General features: G+C 44.4%; 3 protein-coding genes across 3 annotated transcripts in view; 1 reads left to right on the forward strand and 2 right to left on the reverse strand.

Annotated features, from left to right (window-relative positions):
• The first annotated feature begins 610 nt into the window (after nt 1-610).
• Nucleotides 611-1571, forward strand: LOC6036520 (coiled-coil domain-containing protein 124). The gene is made up of 2 exons (XM_001846513.2): nt 611-917; nt 979-1571. Exons 1-2 carry the CDS (start codon nt 762-764, stop codon nt 1456-1458), a joined length of 636 nt encoding a protein of 211 aa, XP_001846565.2. The 5' UTR covers nt 611-761; the 3' UTR covers nt 1459-1571.
• A 3341-nt stretch (nt 1572-4912) lies between these two features.
• LOC119765306 lies at nt 4913-7756 on the reverse strand. Its single transcript, XM_038248927.1, has one exon. It carries the CDS (start codon nt 7754-7756, stop codon nt 4913-4915), a length of 2844 nt encoding a protein of 947 aa, XP_038104855.1.
• A 3198-nt stretch (nt 7757-10954) lies between these two features.
• LOC6036521 overlaps nt 10955-17282 on the reverse strand; it is an 82616-nt gene continuing 76288 nt past the window's right edge. Inside the window, exon 2 of the mRNA XM_038248223.1 lies at nt 10955-16045. Within this exon, the coding sequence (XP_038104151.1) occupies nt 11713-16023 (4311 nt within the window). The 5' untranslated portion in view covers nt 16024-16045 and the 3' untranslated portion in view covers nt 10955-11712. The remainder of the gene's footprint in view (nt 16046-17282) is intronic.

Consider the following 17282-nt stretch of genomic DNA (forward strand, 5'->3'; position numbering starts at 1 on the left):
TTCGCTTAAAAACCTGGATTATCACAAACAAAACGACCAGTATGGGATTTGACAGCGCGCATTTGCCGAAAGTGCGGCGCGTCGTTTCGAGGCTGATATGCCTTGTGTCGTTTTCGGGATTACGCGCAATATGCCTTATTTTTCTGCGTGTTCGGTTTCATAAACAAGGCGGCAGCTAGGGCGGCAGTTAAGCTAAGAACAAGATTGTCCGTTCGACGCAGTGGTGAACGCAGAACGCTGTGCCAGTTCAATTTTTCCATCAGCTGTCAGTCGAACAATCTGCAGGGGTTGCTTTGTTCAATAGAGTTATCTACGTGCGCATGTATTGCGTGTACGTACACGCAAAAAAGTGAGGTTAAATTTTGTACCAGCCAGCAAAACAAATGGTGTGCTAGTGTGTGTGAGATCGGGCTTAGATAGCTCTATGGTCGATGACTGGCAGGCTATGATGACAGGCGCAAAATTTTGCGTTTGCTTTCAGGCCTGACGGACAATCTTGTTCTTACCTTTACTGGGAGCTGAAATTTTAAAGAACTTCTTGTAATCATCAACTTGTTGCGCCCCTCGTTACACTGTTGCAAATTTGCATCGATTTGACAGTCCTCGCCTGAAACGCAACTGTCACAACAAAGAGACCAAAAAGACGAAAAAGTAGCGGATCGATTTGGCAAAAATTGCAATTTTTTTTACAAAATTCCCTCGTGAAGATCAACACAAATCTCCAAATTTCTGTGACCATTTGAAGAAACGCACGTGTCACGATGCCGAAAAAGATGGGTATCAACTCGAAGGCCGTCGAGGCCCGAGAGCGAAAGGCCGACGCAAAGAAGGTGGCCAACGAGAAGGCCTCAAAGGCAGCCGAGGATGCCCTCTGGCAGGACGACGACAAACAGCTGGCCAAGAAAAAGAAACAAAAGGTTAGTTCGGTGGGGAGATTTTGTAGAAGGAAAAAAGTTTGAAAGTTTTGTTTAATTTCAGGAAGAGGAAGAACGCAAAAAGTTGGAGCAAGCCCGCAAAAAGGCGGAAGCCAAGGAGCTGCTGGAGAAGGAAATGAGCTCGATCAAGGTTGCGCCGAAGGTTTCCGTCCAGAAAGTGACCCGTTCCCAGATCGAGGCCGAAGTTGAGAAGCGAAACCGAGCCATTGAATCAGTCAACAACCCGCCTGAAGTCGTGCCGGCCAAGGTCGTTCCGCTGGAGGAGAACCTGAACCGGGTGATGGCCGACACCGAGGTGGCCCAAACCATTGACCAGGCGTTGGCCGTGCTGGCCGTGAAGGACGGCGGCGACGATAAACATCCGGAGAAGCGAATGAAGGCGGCCTACAAGGCGTTCGAGGAGGAACAGCTGGCGATACTGAAGCAGGAGCATCCGTCGCTCAAATTGTCCCAGCTCAAGCAGATGATCTTCAAGGACTGGCAAAAGTCGCCCCAGAATCCGCTCAACCAGGCGAAGGCGTAGTAGGACTGAACTTAAGAGACCGAGAGAGCTCTTAATTCTAAGGTAAGAACGTGGACGGATCGCCCAGTAATCGTGAAATCAAATTTCAAAATAAACTATCGTGTGTAATGTGGTATTTTGTTTCTCATTTAGTTGAGAAATTCATTGATTTTAATCTGCTTTTTATTGAAAATAATTTAAGAATGTAGCAGAATTTACATTTAATCTTAATCTTCAAAGCGTGAATATTTTCAAAAAGAATAATTTTGCGGATTAAATGCCTTTCAAACCTCAAAGCCGGAGTGCCTGGTTCTGTCCTGTAGAAAAATCCTAAAAATATTAAAATCCTGAAATTCGTAAATTCATGACCGCTCAAATTACAAAATTCTTAAACCAAATCTTAAATTCAAAATCAAAAATTTTTAAATTCTAAAATTTCAAAATTATAAAATTCTAAAATTCGTTAATTCCAAAATTATAAAATTTTAAAATTCAAATACTCAAAAGTAATATAATTTCAAACTTTTACGCTTAAATTTTTTTATGTAAAGTTTACTACTGAACAGTCCGGAAAACTAAAAATTACCGAATTCTATAAAAACATACCGAAATTCGAAAATGAAGTTCATTATTGTTCATCGTACAACCGATTTTCGGTAAAATTTTGTTAATTTTGACAGATGGTTTACTAATCTAATCGTTACCGATTTTTCAACTACCGAATTCGGTTAAAAAAATCTTAGTGTGTTTACAATTTCAAAATTCCAATGTTTTCAAATTTGGAAATTCTTAATTTCAAAAAATAAAAATAAAACTTTTTAAATTTTGAAAATTCCAAATTTCAAAAGTTTTACAATTCAAAAATTCCAGAAACCCTAAATTTCAAAACTAAAACAATCAAAAAAAAATGGAATTACAAAATTTACAAAATTTACAAAATTTACAAAATATACAAAATTTACAAAATTTACAAAATTTACAAAATTTACAAAATTTACAAAATTAACAAAGTTTACAAAATTGACCAAAATAACCAAATTGACCAAAATATCAAATGGACCAAATTGACCAAATTGACCAAATTGATCAAAATGACCAAATTGACCAAATTGACCAAAATGACCAAATTGACCAAATTGATCAAATTGACCAAATTGACCAAAATGGCCAAAATGGCCAAATTGACCACAATGACCAAAATGGCCAAAATGACCAAAATGACCAAAATGACAAAAATGACCAAATTTCCAAAATGACCAAATTGACCAAAATGACCAAATTGACAAAAATGACCAAATTGACAAAATTTACCAAATTGACCAAAATGACAAAAATGACCAAATTGATCAAATCGACCAGATTGACCAAATTGACCAAATTGACCAAATTGACCAAATTAACTAAATTGACCAAATTGATCAAATTGACCAAATTGACCAAATTGACCAAAATGACCAAAATTACCAAATGACTAATACGACCAAAATGGCCAAAATGACCAAAATTTCCAAAATGACCAAATTGACAAAAATGACCAAATTGACCAAAATGACCAAATTGACCAAAATGACCAAATTGACCAAAATGACCAAAATGACCAAATTGACCAAAATTACCGAAATGACCTAAATGACTAAATTGGCCAAATCGACCAAATTGACCAAATTAACCAAATTGACCAAAATGACCAAATTGACCAAAATGACCAAAATGACCAAATTGGCCAAATTGACCAAATTGACCAAATTGACCAAATTGACCAAATTAACCAAATTGACCAAAATTACCAAATTGACCAAATTGACCAAAATTACCAAATTGACCAAAATTACTAAAATGACCTAAATGACCAAATTGACTAAAATGACCAAAATGACCAAATTGACCAAAATGACCAAAATGACCTAAATGACCAAAATGACCAAATTGACCAAAATGACAAAAATGACCAAATTGACCAAATTGACTAAATTGACCAAATTGACCAAATTGACCAAATTGACCAAATTGACCAAAATGTAAAAACCAAAATGAAAATGAATAAAATGACCTAAATTGGCCAAATTGGCCAAAATGCCCAAAATGCCCAAAATACCAAAATGACCAAAATGACCAAATTGGCCAAAATGTCCAAAATAATAAATTGACCAAATTAACCAAAATGACCAAAATGACCAAAATGCCCAAAATGCCCAAAATATCAAAATGACCAAATTGGCCAAATTGACCAAAATGACCAAATTGACCAAAATGACCAAAATGACCAATATGACCAAATTGACCAAATTGACCAAATTGACCAAATTGACCAAAATTGCCAAATTGACGAAAATTACCAAATTGACCAAAATTACCAAATTGACCAAAATTACCGAAATGACCTAAATGACCAAATTGACCAAAATGACAAAAATGACCAAATTGACCAAATTGACTAAATTGACCAAATTGACCAAAATTACCAAATTGACCAAAATTACCAAATTGGCCAAATTGACCAAAATGACCAAATTGACCAAAATGACCAAAATGACCAATATGACCAAATTGACCAAATTGACCAAATTGACAAAAATGACCAAATTGACCAAAATGACCAAATTGGCCAAATTGACCAAATTGACCAAATTAACCAAATTGACCAAATTGACCAAATTAACCAAATTGACCAAAATGACCAAATTGACCAAATTGACCAAAATGACCAAAATGACCAAATTGACCAAAATGACCAAATTGACCAAAATGACCAAAATGACCAAAATGACCAAATTGACAAAAATGACCAAATTGACCAAATTGACCAAAATTACCAAAATGACCTAAATGACCATATTGACTAAAATGACCAAAATGACCAAATTGACCAAAATGACCTAAATGACCAAAATAACCAAATTGACCAAAATGACAAAAATGACTAAATTGACCAAATTGACTAAATTGACCAAATTGACCAAATTGACCAAATTGACCAAATTGACCAAATTGACCAAATTGACCAAAATTACCAAAATGAATAAAATGACCTAAATTGGCCAAATTGGCCAAAATGCCCAAAATGCCCAAAATACCAAAATGACCAAAATGACCAAATTGGCCAAAATGCCCAAAATAATAAATTGACCAAATTAACCAAAATGACCAAAATGACCAAAATGCCCAAAATGCCCAAAATATCAAAAAGACCAAAATGACCAAAATGCCCAAAATGCCCAAAATATCAAAATGACCAAATTGGCCAAATTGACCAAAATGACCAAATTGACCAAAATGACCAAATTGACCAAAATGACCAAAATGACCAATATGACCAAATTGACCAAATTGACCAAATTGACAAAAATGACCAAATTGACCAAAATTACCAAATTGACCAAAATTACCAAATTGTTTGTTTGTTTATTTATTAGTAGCGTAAGGGAAACCCTTTTTGATTGCTACTTTCGTATTTGTCGCAGTGATACAACTTTACTTAAAAACTATTCCAAAACGCGAGACACTTCCCATGAAAACCTGCTTCCGTTCTCGATCGCTTAACCTCCGTTGGCAGCATGTTCCAGTTTACCACGCCTCGTACAAACAGTGAACTAGCGTAGGTTGCTGTGTTGTTGCGCGGGATAATCAAGTTTGCCAAACGACGACCCCGGAACGGTATCAGCTTCTGGAACAGTGCAGGTGGAGAGTGCGTGTTGATCAGCTTGTGCAGGAAGATGCAGGAGCGATGGGCGTACAGGTGGTCCAGCGGGCATCCCAGGAGATTAGCTTGCAGATGACTTACGTGATCGTAACGGTTTAATCCGTATACAAACCGGACACAGCAGTTCAGCGATATCCGTAGTCTGTCCATGTCACTTGCACTCGGATTGACGTGTAGGATTTCGCCAAACAGAAAATGGGGGAGGATCAGCGATTTAAACAGTTTTAGGCGAGTCCCAACCGGAGCACCAGCAGCACAACTGTAGAGCGTGCGGAGACTAGCATAAATTTTTCCGCACTGCTGCTTAATCAGGTCGTCCCACTGCAGATCTGCCCGAAAGATGAAGCCGAGATTCCTCGCACTTTCAGTCCACTTGATTACCTGCCCATCCATTACCACAGGTGGCAGCATGTTGGCTTGAACAGCTGCTCTACGGCGACCAGTCACGAACAGCGCGTTGCTTTTTGCTTGATTGACATACAGTTGGTTTCGACGCGACCATTCCACTATGCTTGCGAGATCATCGTTCATCATGCGTATGATTTCACGGGAGCAGGGCCCAGGACGACCGATGTACAGCTGAACGTCATCTGCATACATCTGGATTGAACAGAACTTGAGGGCCGTCGGCAGATCATTGACGTGGCAACAAAACAACAGCGGGCCCCACACTGATCCTTGTGGAACTCCAGAAGTGGCTACTCCAGTTTCAGACTGTTGATCACCGCAGAAAACAGTCTGTGTTCGGTTTTCCAAGTACGATCTGACCAGGTTGACCGCAGAAACAGAGAAGTTGAACTGTACTTCCAGTTTGGCACACAGCTTGCGATGTGGAATCGTGTCAAACGCTTTTGAAAAGTCGAGTAGCAGCAGAACAGCAGACCCTCTGTTGTCCACCGTCTTCGCTAATTCGTCGTAAACTCGTACAGCAGCAGTTTGTATGCTTTGACCTTTCCGAAATCCGGCTTGATGATCCGTAAGGAGGTTGTTTTCAGCGATGAACGTTGACATCTGACGTTCCATCAGCTTTTCGAAAGCCTTCGACAGTGCGCACAGGATGCTAATCGGTCTGAGGTTGGTCAACGCGTTCAGATGAGGCTTTTTCCGCAATGGCAAGATTTTTGCATGCTTCCAGCATACTGGGAACGTAGAAGTCTCGATGATGCTGTTGAAGATGTGTGTGACTTGCTGTATGGTCAGTGGCAGGATGATCTTGACGAAGGCAATCGGCAGTCCGTCAAGTCCAGTAGCGTTAGAACTAATATCCCACACAGCATTCACCACTTCCCATTGCTGCACAGGTCGGAAAGCAAAACTGTACGGATTATCAGGTCCTGTTCTCCTGCGCACGGGTTCACCAGCGATGTAGCTTGACAGGAAGGTTTGGTTTACAGCGTCCGGGTGAAAGTCACACGTGGGTGATGTGCGCTCCTTCCCCACCCCTATGCTTTTGAGGCGATTCCATAGGATTCTCGACGGTGTACGGTTGTCCAGGTGTCGATTAAGGAATTGCGCTTTTGCAGCCGCTACTATCGCGTTTGTTCTGTTCCTCAGCGTGTTGTAACGGCGGCGTGCTTCGTCCTTGAAGGCTCTCGGCGCTCTCCTCCAGTCGCCATAAGCTAAGTCACGCTCCAACATCGATGTCCGAACCTCATTTGTAAACCAAGCGTTTGATACTTTACTGCCTCTCTTTGTCCGGAGCGGTATACACGCATCGTGCACCTGCTTCACCTGTTCGTTGAAGAAGTTGACCAGTAGATCCGGTTCGTTGCTTGCAAAGAAGTCACTCCATGGGATGGCAAGAATCGCGTTCTCGACAGTTGCTGCATCAAAATTGACGTAGTCCCGGTACGTAGTGATCATCGGTGCCGGGTTATCGTCGAAATCGAGGGACCCGAAGATGAGATCGTGTTGCGACATTGCAGGAAAGCCAACTTGGTTAAAGCACAAAACTTTCTCGGCACAGCTCGTTATGAACAGGTCCAATTGCGAGCAGCCTCGGTTGTGATAGAAGGTTGGTTCAACACCAACCGAAAACAGAGCGTGGGTTTGCAGGACTTCGGTGAAACGGTCTCGTAGGGTGCTTGGTACTGCCAAATCTGTGTTAAGGTCACCAACTAAAAGAACGTTTTCATACCGAGTACCAAATTCCGACAGTTTCGCAGCCAGAAACTCCGAGCAATCGTTCCTGGGGGGATTGTAGACCACCACGAGCAGAATCTTCTCACCATCAACACGCAACTCAACCGCAACGCACTCTGTTTTGTCCGCCGATTCTGCTGTCAGTTCGGTGCGGAAAACTTCGGTACGACCGATGTGGTGCTTACAGTAGACCACTAGGCCTCCCCCACGTTGAAACTTCCTGTCGTTACGGATGAGAGAAAATCCGGGAATAGCTAATCTTCGGTCACTGGTTTTAGGGGAAAGCCACGACTCAGTAAAACAAGCCACCGAAATCTTTGAGCTGTGCAGGAGATCTTTCAGTTCGTCGAGTTTTGCAAACTTTCTGGCACACAAACTTTGGGCGTTCCCGAGGCAAACGTTGAGCTTGCCAGAACGGAGGACAGCGTTCATCACTGCCCCGGGGATGTTCAGTGAAGTACGGTTCGGTCTTGGCATTGCGAACAGAACGGAAAGCAGTCTACAGAGGGGCAGAACTACAACTACGACAATTTTTACAATGTTCTTGATGGTTTTTGGTTAAAAATTTCACACAAATTACAAACATATTAAAAACAAATTGTGTTAAGTGGACGAAAAAAGAACGGAAAAATGAGTACTTAACTAATAGTTCGACTATAGTCGGTGAAGGTGTTCCTCGGAACGAACAGCAACAGCAGCTTCACCAGCAGCACGCTTCACGTAGACGGTCCCAAGTTTCGTGTATACCGTCGTCAGCCTTCCGTCCTTCTTTAGCCGCAGAGCTGCCACCTTTAGTTTCCGAGCCGCAACGGTCAGGTTCTCGTTGACGTAGATCCGGTGTGTCGAGTTGATGCCCAGGTGGGAGAGTTTCAGGTTGCAGTTCTTCAGGTAGTTGCTGTAGAAGTCGTCTCGGTTGTTCCGCAAGGCAAACTGAAGCAGGACCACTCCGTCTCCGTTGGTACTGGATTTCAGTCGCCGGGTGTCGATCAACGGCGTGCTGGATTCGCTGAGGCCGACTTCCTTCCACATTGCCTTGAAGTACTTCACCAGGTTCTCTTCGGGCAAGTAAGGGATACCGCTCACAATAAGCTCGTCTCGTTTCTCAAGGCCGCCCATCTCTTGACGAATTTCGTTGACCTGCTCGCAAAGTCCAGAAAGTGCAACTTCATTCGACTGGAACTTTGTGGCGCACTCGCCCTTAAAGTTGTTAATCTCGCGCGTAACTGCGTCCAGCTTTCCCTCGAGTTCTGCCTTAACGGTGTCGATTTTGGTGGCGATGCTGGCGTTAGACTCCTCAATTCTCCGTAGCGTCAAGTCGAACTTGCTGTTCATGGCGGAGAAGAGGGCATCCAGGGTCATCGGCTGCGACGGTTGTGGGGGCGTTGCAAACGACATCAGTTCGTCTGACCCAAACGAGTCGTTCGGTCGGCCGCGCTTTGCTGAGTTGACTGTTGTTGTGGTGCTGTCAGTCGTTGGAGAGCGTATCATTCTGGCGCAGTGGCGAGCAGTGAGACGTGAGAATGATACAGCTCACTTTCCTCTTCCTCGTCTATGTTCAGCGAGTGACGCGTCCTGGCCAAAACAAACCGGCGATTTTGCAGCAGCCGAGAAAATCCGGTAACACAACGACGAGGTCGGCAAACACGCCCACGGTCGCAGCGGCCACTCCGGCGATAACTTAAGTCGGTTTCAGGTCGAACTAAGACGATAAAACTCCACTTTCGACAATTTGTTTACGAGCGCTTAGAAACAATACATTCTGGTTGTAACAGTGTTGCCAGATTTTCACAAAATTGACCAAAATTACCAAATTGACCAAAATTACCAAATTGACCAAAATTACCGAAATGACCTAAATGACTAAATTGACCAAATTGACCAAATTAACCAAATTGACCAAAATGACCAAAATGACCAAATTGACCAAATTGACCAAATTGACAAAAATGACCAAATTGACCAAAATGACCAAATTGACCAAAATGACCAAATTGACCAAAATGACCAAATTGACAAAAATGACCAAATTGACCAAATTGACCAAAATTACCAAATTGACCAAAATTACCAAATTGACCAAAATTACCGAAATGACCTAAATGACTAAATTGACTAAATTGACCAAATTGACAAAAATGACCAAATTTACCAAATTGACAAAAATGACCAAATTGACCAAATTGACTAAATTGACCGAATTGACCAAATTGACCAAAATGACCAAATGACTAATATGACCAAAATGGCCAAAATGACCAAAATTTCCAAAATGACCAAAATGACCAAAATTTTGTAGATACAAAAATCTTTTTCTTAGCATAACTTTTTAAATACTAAACAGAATAAATTTTTATAGGGTCTTATGGGACCTCAAAACGAATCAAATAAGGCTGACCCGGCCAAAATCGGTTCAGCCAGTTCTGAGAAAATCGTGTGGGAAAAAAAATCATGTCTACAAACATCCCCACAGACATTTGTTCAGAATTTGATTCTGAGTCGATAGGTATACGTGAAGGTATATCTAGAAGGTATATTTAAGAAGTTCAGTTTTCGAGTGATTTTATAGCCTTGCCTCAGTGAGGTGAGGAAGGCAAAAAACAAAAATGTGAAATCTGAAAAATTTATAATTTGAAATTCCAAAATTTTAAAACTCCAATTTAAAATAATTAAATTGGTGGAGACAAAAACTTTAAATAAAATTTGTACCAGCCTAATCTGAAAAAAAAATTAAATGAATTTTAGAAATTTTTTAAAGTTATTAAAATTTCAAACGTAACAAATTCAAAAACTTATTTTTTTTCTTTATATGTATGTAAAATTTACCCGAATAATATTGAAATTATTCTTTTCGAATGTTTTTAATATTTTTAATTTGTTTTTAAGGTAATTTCTAAGGTCAACCAAAATGGTTAATTTATGAATTGTCTCTTCCTTTCTTAAATGTCTCTTAAAATAAGGGGCAAAAATTACTAAATAATTGGATCTTTGTGTAACGTTTATTTAAGCATTTTGTAAAAAAAAATGCCGTAGCTGTAATATTTTAGTAAATTATTTGAAATTTGTGATTGTTATAACGTATGAGGCAATTTGTGAGAATTTTAAATTCGGTTTTGCAACAGACTTCCTTTTCTTTTTTTTTGGAGATGTGATATTTAAAAAGAAACAATGAAAACTTTTTATTTATTACCTTTATTCATTACCATATTTAAAATCTACATTTTTACCTTGACAGCGCCGTGTTTACAATTTTCTCGCTTCCCGCAGAAAAATCAAAACTTTGCTTCAGCTTGAGGTATAACACTTGAATACTTTAATTGAGGAAGCAAATACTCTTATCTTCAAACTTCGCTTCTAACGCGGTGTGCGTGTTGCTTGTGTGTGCAGATATCGATAGTAACAACACAAACAAAAAAAAACTGAAGTCGGGAGCTAATAAATAAATAAATAACTTAACATTTTAGATGATTTCACCGTGTGAGAGCATCAATCACCAGAATAACAGTAGAATGTGAGTGAGACAGACTGCAAGAAGAGAGCGTGAAGAAGAAGAAGTGTGTGCCGCGCGCGCGCTAATTTGCTGCCGATTTCAACCTCTTTTTTCCCCCTCTCTACTTACTGAACTGTTGTTACTTTCTGTATTTTATTGTTTTCTTTCTTTGAAGAAGTTGAATTTTCTACTTGCTATTTCACTCAAATCATTCGCGATTCTCGTATTGTTACGCTAACTTAACTCGATATACTGTTTTTCGTTTTTTTCCTTCGTTTTCGTTATCTGCTTTTTATTACATTTACCACATTATCAGTCCTAAATTACACGTTAAATTTAGCAAATATGATAACAACTATACAGGTTGATGTCAAAGGACAGACAGAGAAAGGGATAGAGAGAGTGTTTGGGGGTTGGTTTTCTCTTTCAGTTGCGTTTTTTGTTTTCTTTTTCTTCTTGTTTTGCTTCATTTATTAGTTAATTGGTTTATCAAGTATCTAATATTAAGTTTAGCTGACTAGCTTCTTGTATGTTTCTTTTTAACGCAAATATTATTTTCTCTTCTTTTTTGCATTTATTAACTGTAAAACTGCAGAAAAGTGTGTGAATAAGAGTTTGAGAAAAGCTTTCAATTGAAGTAGAAATGGAGGAAGCTGTTCGCGCCCAGAAAATTCCCACTTAACATTAGATACTCAAGATACGGCGATTTCTTTTAACTTCTTTTCTTTAGTAAAATCTAGCTTTACTATGTGAGATTTTGTCGTACGTAACCTCAAAAAAAAATGCATTTCCTTCCTTATTCGTCTCAATCGCAGCAGGCGCCGTCGGCGACGCCGCTCGCAATGTCAGAATTTGATCGTTTGATCCAGGTTTGTCCCATGGCAAACTTGGACCAAATAACGTTGATTCCTTTTTACCTTCCTAATTTCCCCACCTGTCAAACCACTCACTCTTCCCCTTTCTTTTCGCTCTGAGCGCTGCTGTCCTCTTCCGCCTTTGCTGCGTTCGTCGCTTCAACCTTCTCGGTCACTTCCGCCCCGGAGCTGGCACTCCGTCCCTCGATCCCGTTCTCGTCGCGGGACGTACTCTCGTCAAAGTCCTCCTCGTCGTCGTCCAGCCCGGACGGTTCCGTGTTGTCATCGTAGTCCTTGGTCAGGTTGTCGAAGAACGCCTCCAGATCGCCAAACAGCGGCTTTTCCTCCTGCTCGTCGGCGAACTTTTCAACGGAAGACGGCGCCGACGACGCCGTCGCCACCGCTGGTTCTGGCTTCTTTGCGGCAGGTTCCGCCGCAATTGTTGGGGCTGGCGAATCCTCCGACTTTGATTCTTCTTCGCTTTGTGCACCACCACCGAGTAGGAACGCGTTCCGGGACTGTGGATCGGGATTCGCCAGCTCGCTCAGCTTGACGTCTTCGGCGTAGATCGGCCGGAAGCCGCCCTGGAACTCGGGCTGGAATCCACCGGTGTTGGTCGTTTCTTGCTTCTTGCTGCTCGCAGCGGGTTCGCTGTCCTCGAAGTGGTGATCATCCGATCGGTCGATCTTGTTCTGCTGTTGGACTTGGGATTGTTCCTGGATTAGGGCTTGCGGTGGAGTTCCGGTCACGACCGCCCATCCTTCGTACGGGTTGGTCACCTTGACGGGATCCAAGCTGATGCTCGCCTGGAACGGAGCCTGGAAGCTCTGTTCGTAACGGTGCGCCAGGTTGCCAAACTCGTCGTAGTCGTTCATCTTGAGGTAGGACACCTCGGTTTGGGTTTCCCCGTACGGCGAGTAGTACGGAGAGTTTTGCAGCTTGTACTTGTAGGTGGATTCGGTCGGGGTGTACGCGATCGCGATCGGCGTGCTCTCGGCAACGCGGTGCAGCTTGCTCGAAATCAGTGGAGAGTCCTCCACCACCGGCTGTTGTTGCTCCTTGCTCACGGGTTCCTCGCCGATGTTGTAGATCGTGTCCTGCTTCTTCTCGATCGTCGCCTGATCGTGGCGTTGACGTTTGGCGTCAATTTCGGCGATCGCTTGCGGGTCTGGTCGTTCCAAGCTGTACGGGAAGTGCACCTTCTGGTGGTGCTTCTTGTCCTTGGCCATCAGGATCGGTTCCTGCTCGAAGTGGGACGCGATCGAGAAGGGTGTGTTCTGGTATTCCGTGCCGGGGCTGATCTTGGACGGTGGCAGCGGGGACTGATCTCCGCGGAGACCCACGACGATCGGATCGATGCTGCTCGCGGATTGGGCGGGGTCCATCTTCATGGGGGTGCTCTTGACCGGGTAGACTACGTAGACGGGCTGCTTGCCGTCGTTGCTGAAGCTTGGCTGGGGCTGTTGGACTGCGGGGTTCGATACCGGCGGGTGTCCTTCGAGCGCTAGATCGACCTTCTGTCCGGATGGGAGGTTGTGGATCTTTTGCGATTCGGTTTGCTTCTTCGATTGGAGCATCTGCAGCGTTACGACCGGTTCCAGCTTGGGTCGGACGGGTTTGTTGTTGTTGATGTTGTCTTCGGAGAGGGATCCCTTCAGGATGGTTGGTGGGTCGCGCTGGAACTCGTTGGTTTCCGGTTCTTCCGGACGACGCGGAGGTGGTGGCGGAACGGTCTTTTCTGGGGTTGGGGGAGCGTAACTTTCGGCGAATCGGGACGCGGAAGAGGAAACCGGTGGTGGCTTTAGGTTTGGTGGGTTGATGTGGAACACGCGATCTTTCAGCATTGGAGGTGGGAGGCGGTAGTAGCGACGGTTCTCCGGAGGTCCTTCCATTGACGAGGTCGGGGCTTGTGGACGTCCGGTGTTGATGCGGGACATGAACCGGTTCGCAGTTGGCGGCTGGCGGCGATTGGCCAGGGTTGGCGAGGAGGACGGGTGTTCGGTGAAGACCTTGCGAATTGGAGGACCGCTCGGGAGGAGACTCTTTGCTGGAGGTGGGACGCGATAGTTACCGGCCTCCTTGTGGTACGGGTTATGACCGTGGGAAATCTTGGCGTTGGGACGGAACTGAGGCAGGATGTTGGGCAGTTGGAGAGCCGGTCGGATGCGATCTCCCGGGAAGGGACGACGCTGGATCTCCTTGTACATGAACGGAGGTGGTCCCTGGGCAGGCATTGGCGGACGAGGACGCTTCGAAAGTTGGGCATTCTCCGGAGGCGGAGGGGTCAATCCATCCGGAAGTTCCGACGGGAATCCAGCGGCCAGTTCGTTCTTGTTCAGCGCATCATTGTTCGATCCATCAAACACGATCCGGTTGGACACCTCGTGCAGTGTGTTGTCGATCTTGTCATTGCTGGGGAACACAACCATCTGGTTCGGTCCCAACCCAATCGGAGCGGAGTGCCCATTCGGAGGCAACACCTCGCTCTTGTGCGATCCGCTGATGATCTGCGCATTCTCGTACTTGTCATCGCTTTCGCTCGGGAAGCGAACGCTCGTCGTCTTGATGATGTCCTGCGGTTTGACCTGAACCTGAACGTTGACCGAGGTTCCGACCTGCACGTTGGTCGGCTCGTTGGGCTCGTCCAACACCTGACCCATCTGGTAGCCGGAAGGATGTCCGTTCAGGGCGGAAGCCGAAGCCGAGCCCTGCGAAACCGATCCGACAAAGTGTCCCGCATCGGCGGAACTTCCCACCGATTGCTGCGAACCGAGCACGAACGTCGCCGAATGCTGGTTCGGACTGATCACCACGCTGTTCATGCTGGGCACCTGTCCGTACTTGACGATGTTGATCTGCGGCTGCTGGACGTCATATTTCACGTAGTGCTGTCCGAGATCGGCTTCTTGCGACGGAGCTTGCGGGCGATGTCCGTTGGGTTGATACACCTCGTAACGCACCTCTTGCTGCGGGTATTGTTGCGTGGTTTGCTGCTGTTCCTCGACCTGCGGTTGCTGCGGACGATGTCCGTTCGGTTGGTGTACCTCGTACTTGACGTACTGATCGTTGGAGTTTTGCGGGTTGTCCTGGATGAGCACGATCGCCGGCGGAGTGGTTCGGTCTGTGGCCGCGGCCAGCGTCGTTTCGAAGATGATCGTATTTTCTTGCTCCTGTTGCTGTTGCTGCTGCAGCTGATCTTCGCGCTGCTGGTCGTCCAGTCCGATCGAGTTGAAGATGTCCGACAGGGACATCACGTTCGGGTTCTTCGGCAACTCGATCTTGTTGCTGGATTCGTTCTTGCGGTTCAGCAGTTGGACGTGGGTCGAGGGAAGGGGTCGGAAGGGAGCTGGGCGATTGCCTTCGTACTTGAGGGCCGGGATGGTGAAGTTGATCTTCGGGGTGGTGTCCTCTTCTTCGTCTTCGTAGTCGCCGTCTTCGACGAAGCGGATTGGGTGGGCGGGTCGGGGTGGGATGGTGGGTTGGTTCGTGGTGGTGGTCGTGTAGGTGCTAGGGTTGGTCCAGGGTCGGATGGAGGGGGAGTAGTACGTTGACGATCGGATTGGGGTCGTTTGCTGTTCGGTTGCGGTTGGTTTCTGGGTCGTGGTCGTCGGCATCGACAGCGTCGATGGGAAGAAGTTTTTCTTGGTCGTCTCGAGGTACTTGTTCTTGATGGTACTCTTGTAGGGGTATCGGGTGAAGAGTTGCTTCGGAGGAAGTGTCGTCGGAGGGACTTCGGTTGTAGTCGTGGTTGTCGTCGTCGTCGTCGTGATCGGTCGTCCCGATGTGGTCGGATATGTGTAACGGGTAGACGCCGAAGACACCGAAGTTGTCGTGGTCGGTTGTTGACGCGTCGTGTTCAACCGTGCGTTCGTATAAGCCGGTCGTGTAAACTGGAACTTGGGCGGTACGGTCGTTGTCGCGATCGCTGCCGTCAGATTCTTATGGTTCGATACCTTGTTGCTGCCCTGGTACTTCAAGTTCGCATACGAACTCGAAATCAACGGGTACACAAACTTTGAAGGAGTGTACTTAACCGGAAGGTTCAAAAAGTCATGAAAATTCGGCGAAGACTGCGTCAAAATGACGTCCTTCGTATCGCTCACGTGGCTGTCCTTGGTCTCGTACAGCGTCTTGTCGTCCAGGTCAATCTGGTTGATCGTCTTCTTGTGGCTAAAGTCAATGACCCCGGTCGACGGGTCGCGATCCGCCAAAAACGGCTTACCCCCGTTGAACACGGCCGACGGCAGCACCGATCCACCGCCGTACACCTCCTCGTCCAGCGTCGACTCCTCCGCGATCAGATCCTCAAGGTCGTCGTCAAAGTTGAACGCCCTGGCGAAGGTTGCCGTCGCCACCAGCCAACAGATGGCGCCGATCGGCAGGAGCCGATTTCTTTTCCCCATCGCTCACGAGATGTCGCTGACCCTGCAACAAAAGAGCCAAAGAAAGGCCAAATTAGTTACGTAAAAAACAACGCCGATCACGGTAATGTGGCCGTTTTCACGGTCGATCGCGAAAGCCGCAGAGTTGCCGCGCGCGATCCAATTTGTCTAATGAGCGGTTTTTGGCGCTTATCTGCGCTGCGGAAAGACACTTAACTGCGAGTCACTAATCAATTGAAGAGCAGTCGCTTCTTATTGTTCGCGTGGGGAAACGAAAGAAGTGCTCATAATTTTTAACAACGCAAATAAGTGCATACACGGAGAAAAAAGAGTTCCCAAAATCGTGAACAAGCGTTCATGAAATTGGGAACCACGAACAAAGTGTTCCAATTCCATGGTACGATTTTCAAAAACGTACCATGGAATTTGAACACTTTGTTCGTGGTTCTCAATTTCATGAACGCTTGTTCACAATTTTGGGAACTCTTTTTTCTCCGTGTAGACGAGGCGGAAAAGAAGAGTGCACCAGCACCACCAGAGCGCGCGATATTAAGACATTTTCATTAGCGCCTTTTGGAAGGCACAACCACTTTGTACTCGTTGATTTGTGATGTGAAGAAGATTAGCGTTTTCTCACGCATCTCGTAGCTAACGCCAGTTGGCATTTAAATTTGATTTCAATCGTAAAGCTGTTTCGTGAGCTTTAACATTAAAGTACCAATAATTTGATTTGTGGAGGTTGCTTCGCCTTCAAACTGTTTAGATTCCTAAAATGGTCAATTTTCAACATGTTGAAAGATTTCTGAGGGAATCTGCTTAACACATTCGTTGAAACTCATCTTTAAAAAAATACTGTTATGCGTTTCAAAATCTTTAAAATTTGGCAGAATTAATTATTTTGAGTTTTAGGTAATTTTGAAATGCCTTTTTTTGTTAGTTTTATTTCTCACAAAGTTCATCTAATTTATCAGCTAAGATGGCTCATTTTTATCTTCGTAACTAATTTAGAACGTTGTCAAAAAATCTTTAAAGATACAAATTTGAAAATATAGCTAAACTTAAGTCCATAACCAACTTTCACGCAATTACGGGTACAACTCAAAAACAATCCCTAAAAATGTAAATTGCCACAAAGTGTGATGATCATTGAACTTTTGTACACGAAGGAAAAAAAAAACAAAACACGAGCCCACGTTCATCGACCCGCCGAAAAATGGCCTGAGATAACAACGAGTTTTCCATTCGTGTGCACTCACAACAATTCCACCACAATAATTAAA

Source organism: Culex quinquefasciatus, chromosome 1 (assembly GCF_015732765.1).
Source record: "Culex quinquefasciatus strain JHB chromosome 1, VPISU_Cqui_1.0_pri_paternal, whole genome shotgun sequence".
NCBI lineage: Eukaryota > Metazoa > Arthropoda > Insecta > Diptera > Culicidae > Culex > Culex quinquefasciatus.

Bases quoted from the DNA above. Each gene is read 5' to 3' on its own strand.
- LOC6036520 (XM_001846513.2), top strand. From the start codon at position 762: ATGCCGAAAAAGATGGGTATCAACTCGAAGGCCGTCGAGGCCCGAGAG. The intron at 918-978 runs GTTAGTTCGGTG...GTTTAATTTCAG, and splicing joins CCAAGAAAAAGAAACAAAAG to GAAGAGGAAGAACGCAAAAA.
- LOC119765306 (XM_038248927.1), bottom strand. From the start codon at position 7,756: ATGCCAAGACCGAACCGTACTTCACTGAACATCCCCGGGGCAGTGATG.